The following is a 4901-nucleotide window of genomic DNA, read 5'->3' on the forward strand; positions in this document are numbered from 1 at the left end:
GAATAAGACACTGAGAAGATGCTGTGTGATTCTTCATGTGCATCTAACAATCACTTCATCATCTGAATGACTTTATATTAATGATCAATAACAATTACAGTAATGTTGTTTGTGTGAACATTAGTTAAATCATCAATGTGTATTAGCAACAAGCAATGCAGAAACTGTTTATAATATGGATTCAATTGTTAACATTATTTCACTTCTTTGGTTAATATAAACAATGAAAAATATGTCATGTTAACTTCAACATTCACTAACATATAGTTAAAATCAAAAGTTTTACCTGTAAATATTATTTAATGGATCTGTTCGAACATGAAGTAATAATGAACAGTTTATTATTAACTAACATTAAGGACATTAGGTATTAACCAACTAAAACAAATGTTTTGCTTATTGTTAGTTAATGTTAGTCAATGCATTACCAAACATTAACTAAAAGGACTTAAATGATAAGTGTCACAGTGTTTACTAGTAAAAAATCATTTATTTATTTTAAAACTCAGTTAAGTGATGCGTCACACCATTGATGTTTTTATATTAAATTCAACTTACTCATTTCTTTAAGTTGTTCAGAGATCTCGGCTTCATGTCACAGCAGCACATAGAAACAAATGAAGAGATCATAAGTGAATGAACAGATGAATCGCATTGACTTTTTATTAATAATCAGTAATGCTGCCTCTGAGCTGCAATAATAGGTCCTGCAAATGTATCTAAATACTGTTTGATACTTTTCTCAATTAACACAATAATGACTTTGAAATTGTCTCTTGGGGATCATTTCTCAGCCAAATTTCCTGTTTTTAATTTGTGATATATATAGCCAGAGCCTGGGCTCGAACCCAATCAAACATTTCTGGAGAAACCTGAAAATGTCTGTAGGCTTCCATCCAACCTGACAGAGCTTTAAAAGATGAAGAGTAGAACGGCAGATAATTGCCAAATGTAGATGTGCAACGCTTGTGCCATCACACCCAAAAACACTCATGGCTGTAAAGGTAAAAGTACTGAGTTAAGGGTATGAATACTTATGCAATGTTTTAATTTCGGTGGCTGGATTGGAAATATGGATTTCCTGATTTTATTTATTAACAAACAGTTCTATATATTTTTTTATATATAACGCTGCATGTTATGATGTTTTTCTTTTCTTTTTCTGTCCTTGTTCTTGGTTTTACTGTTTTTATTTTTCATTGTGCTATTGATGTTTTTAGCTATTCTGTTGTAAAGCACATTGGTCAACTCTGGTTGTAGTATATAGTGCTATATAAATAAATGACATTGACATATTAATTATCAAATCTCAAGATCAGTATTTTAGTCCACATGGTTTTCAACTGATGCTTGAATAAACTGGACTATAGCAAGCCTCCTGTCCAATCCTTTCCAATTTTGTCAATTTTATCACAAAATTCTAACTATGAATGTCATTCTGATGCTCTTTAATGTAGCATGAGAGATCTCCTCAGTTCAAGCTGCAGTGAGAGGCACATTTAAACCTATCATCTCTTTTTCTTTATTACTAGTTATAACACAAAACAAACATGGATTTCCATTTTAGGAAGGCGTGGTTGACTTTTAACTTTTATAAAGAATATCTATTTGCGACTTTAGTGTTGCTACTTTACAGATCATCTTTATGCACCAAGAGCTTGTAACACTCCAAAGAGAAAGGAAAAATTTGACCCCTTTAAATCAGGAGAGCAGACCACAAATGTGCAGTATAAAAAAAAAGAATGAAGCGGAGTGATTTATTCTTTAAATTGTAAAAGGCTTGCTTGGAAAAATGTGGCTGAAATGCAGAAATGAAAGCTGAAATAAAATAGATATTCATCGTTCTCTGCAGAGCCAAACCTTCTCCATTCAGTGGATATTGCTGCTTCTGGTTTGTGAATTGTGATGCTCAGAATGTCTACAAAATATAATGTCATCCAAAAACATCACATCCGTAACGCATGTCTTTCAGCTTTAATACTTACACATTCGCTTTAGTTTGTCAGAGATCTCCACTTCATGTAACCGCAGCAAATAGAAACAGAAAAACAAGGAGATTAGAAGTATAATTACTGATGATGAAAACTTATGTTATACATTTAAACTACTGTAGCACAATAAAGTTCGTTTTTCTCTGGTTGTGTCAGCTATAATACTTACATGTTTCATTTTGGCGTTCAGAGATCTTTGCTTCATGTCACAGCAGCACATAGAAGAGAAAATGAGAAGATTAGAAGTGAATAAACAGATGAAAATGACATTTAAATCTTCATATGACTTGTGAATTTAGTCTTAGTTTGAAAGCTTTATGTGCATTTACTGCCATTCAACAAAATTAATTTTTCTCTTTCTTGCTGTATCATCTGTAATACTTACACTTTAGATGTTTTAGTTCAGAGGTCCTGCGCCAATAAAATAAAACACCAGCAGCTGCAGCTATTACCAGCAGAACAACAACAACAATCCCTGCTACAACAGCCGAAGACAGACCTGGAACAAACACTATTTTAAGTTTTGAGTTCTGAAAGTTACAGAAAGAAGTATTTATACACTGAAGCTTTCTGTTTTTTAAAGGAAGTTTGATTTGAGCCCAGTAAACACATCATTATTCACAGACAGCTGATAAACCATCATAACTTCTTTAAAAGACTTGAGTTACTCACCTCTGACAGTAACAAAGTAGTTCTGGTATAAGGTCTGTTTGTTGCTGCTGATTTTCACTTGATAGAGTCCAGAGTCTGTGGTTCTGGTGTTTGTGATGATCAGAGATCCAGTCTGATTGTCCAGCTTCAGTCTGTTTCTGAATCTCTCATCAGTTCCATCATATAATTGTGAGCTCTTGGCCTCTATATCATGTTTAGCTATGAGTTTTCCTTTATCTCCAAACCTCCACACTATCAGTTCATCTCCGTAAAGTTGAGGAACATGAAGAGCCACAGGATCTCCCTCCGTCAGCTTCATATCAGCCTCACCAGCATCAATAACAGATGGAGACTCTACAAGACAGATGATAAACATACTGAACACTGGAACTAGAATATTGATTATTTCATCTTATGGTAACTACATAAAGCATGTACAGACTATTAAAGTAAGATCGACAGTTACAGCTGGTTGACTGATTTGGCTAGTCATTATTTCATATAACAACACAACAACATTTCATTGTTTGTAGAACTGCACTTATCTGTGTTCAAATAACTATTCATTTTTCTAAACAGCAAGCAATCATGCTTTTGAGTTGTTTTAGTACTGTTGCTGAAGGAATGAAACTAAAAATACATATCTATGTTCTGTATCAAATGTAAGTCACTCAGTATGACCGCAGACTAAAAATACACTCGCACCCTGCATCATGCTGCGGTTCTGGATATCAGTCATGTGTTCACCTGTGACTCATTCACAGCTGTAATATTCAGAACAACAGCATGACTGTGATACTGCGAAACCAAATCTCTGTAAGATTGTTTAACACATTATGAGTAATATTTCCTGGCTGCAATTTGAATCTGTTTATATATATATATATATATATATATATATATATATATATATATATATATATATATATATATATATATATATATTCTCACCATAGACAGTAACACGGAACTTAATATATATGGTTCCAGTGTTGTGGCTGATTTCTGCTTCATAGAGTCCAGTGTGTTTGGTTCTAGTGTTCTTGATGGTGAGAGACCCCGACTGATCCAGCTGCAATCTGTCTTTGAAAATCTCAGCATCTTCATATAAGATTTCATCTCCGTCAATTTGAGCAACGGTGGAACCTTTATCACCAAACCTCCACAATAGCAGGACGATTCCCTTTATTTGAGTGAGATCGGGGTTTAGAGTCACAGAATCTCCCTCCATCACTGACTTCACTTCATCTGTTTCAGCACAAAACACTCCTGCAGAACAAACAGAAGAGATTAAACTCAGAACACAACTGGTAATGATGCTGAAAAGTTATTCATGATCATTTAGTCTTGTCTCATTAACACTGCGGTCTTTGTTCCCCTCCATTCTGCAAAGAGACAACAATTAGCAACATGAGTCTCTTATGATAATAAGTTTTGAGGTACTTTGTTCATACACATCTTCGGGGCTGGTGTTTTCCGTATAGCAAAGAATAGCAGTCGCCACAGCCGGGTTGTTCCCTTTTTATTTGTTATTTTATTTTTTTGGCCGTTACCATAACCACAGTTTTACTACAATACCAATATGGTTAGTATAGGCCTATAAAAACCACGGCTAATTTGTGATCACTATGCTTTATCTATAACCAATTTTGTTGTTGTTGTTGTGTTATTTGTGGTAAAAGGTCCGTTGCCACATCGCCAAATGCGGTTTCCGGTGAAACTGAAACTTTGACGAAAAAAAGAGAATTGCGCACTTACCACACATGATTAGCAAAAACCGGATGATTTTGAGAGTACTCTTCATGATCTTGAAGATTCCAGAAAAATATCGATGGATAATTTCGATGGATAGTGTTATTATCATTAATACTCATTTGTTTCTGAACTACATCCACTCAAGTGACAGCGACGATTGTTATCAAAGGACAACAGAGTAATTCATGTACAATAATATTTACATACTGATAAAAAGTACGTTTTTAGTAAATAGTATGTAACAGCATGTTGAACAGTCTGCTTCTTTAGTTCTTCTTCGTTGTTTTATTGGTGGTCGGAAAACCAACTTATAGGTTCATTACCGCCATCGACTGGACTGGAGCAGGAAACCAATGAATTGTGTAGAAATACCCTTAAATTTCATTTCATACATCCTGCAGAATATTTCATTAATAATATCCATCCTAACTGAAGACTTGCCAGATGTTATACTTTCAAGTGCTGAAAAACTATCAGATGCAATGACAGTGTTATTTACTTCCT

The 4901-nt window shown here is 34.3% G+C and overlaps 1 protein-coding gene and 1 long non-coding RNA gene across 2 annotated transcripts; both read right to left on the reverse strand.

The window, feature by feature from the left end:
* Window positions 1-1763: 1763 nt before the first annotated feature.
* LOC132131234 (uncharacterized) lies at window positions 1764-2492 on the reverse strand. The gene is made up of 3 exons (XR_009428858.1): window positions 2377-2492; window positions 2161-2190; window positions 1764-2015 (listed from the first exon to the last, which is right to left on the reverse strand). It is a non-coding gene; the product is annotated as an uncharacterized LOC132131234 (long non-coding RNA).
* Window positions 2493-2655: 163 nt separating this feature from the next.
* On the reverse strand, window positions 2656-4607 carry LOC132131368 (uncharacterized). The gene is made up of 3 exons (XM_059543391.1): window positions 4401-4607; window positions 3594-3911; window positions 2656-2996 (listed from the first exon to the last, which is right to left on the reverse strand). Exons 1-3 carry the CDS (start codon window positions 4504-4506, stop codon window positions 2656-2658), a joined length of 765 nt encoding a protein of 254 aa, XP_059399374.1. The 5' UTR covers window positions 4507-4607.
* Between the last annotated feature and the right edge of the window lie 294 nt (window positions 4608-4901).

This window comes from Carassius carassius, chromosome 48 (assembly GCF_963082965.1).
Source record: "Carassius carassius chromosome 48, fCarCar2.1, whole genome shotgun sequence".
Classification (NCBI taxonomy): Eukaryota; Metazoa; Chordata; class Actinopteri; order Cypriniformes; family Cyprinidae; genus Carassius; species Carassius carassius.

Coding starts and splice junctions, on each gene's coding strand:
- LOC132131368 (XM_059543391.1), bottom strand. CDS start 4,506: ATGATAATAACACTATCCATCGAAATTATCCATCGATATTTTTCTGGA. Junction 3,912..4,400: donor GTTTTTGCTAATCATGTGTG/GTAAGTGCGCAA, acceptor TTTGTTCTGCAG/GAGTGTTTTGTGCTGAAACA. Junction 2,997..3,593: donor GTTCCGTGTTACTGTCTATG/GTGAGAATATAT, acceptor TCTGTCTTGTAG/AGTCTCCATCTGTTATTGAT.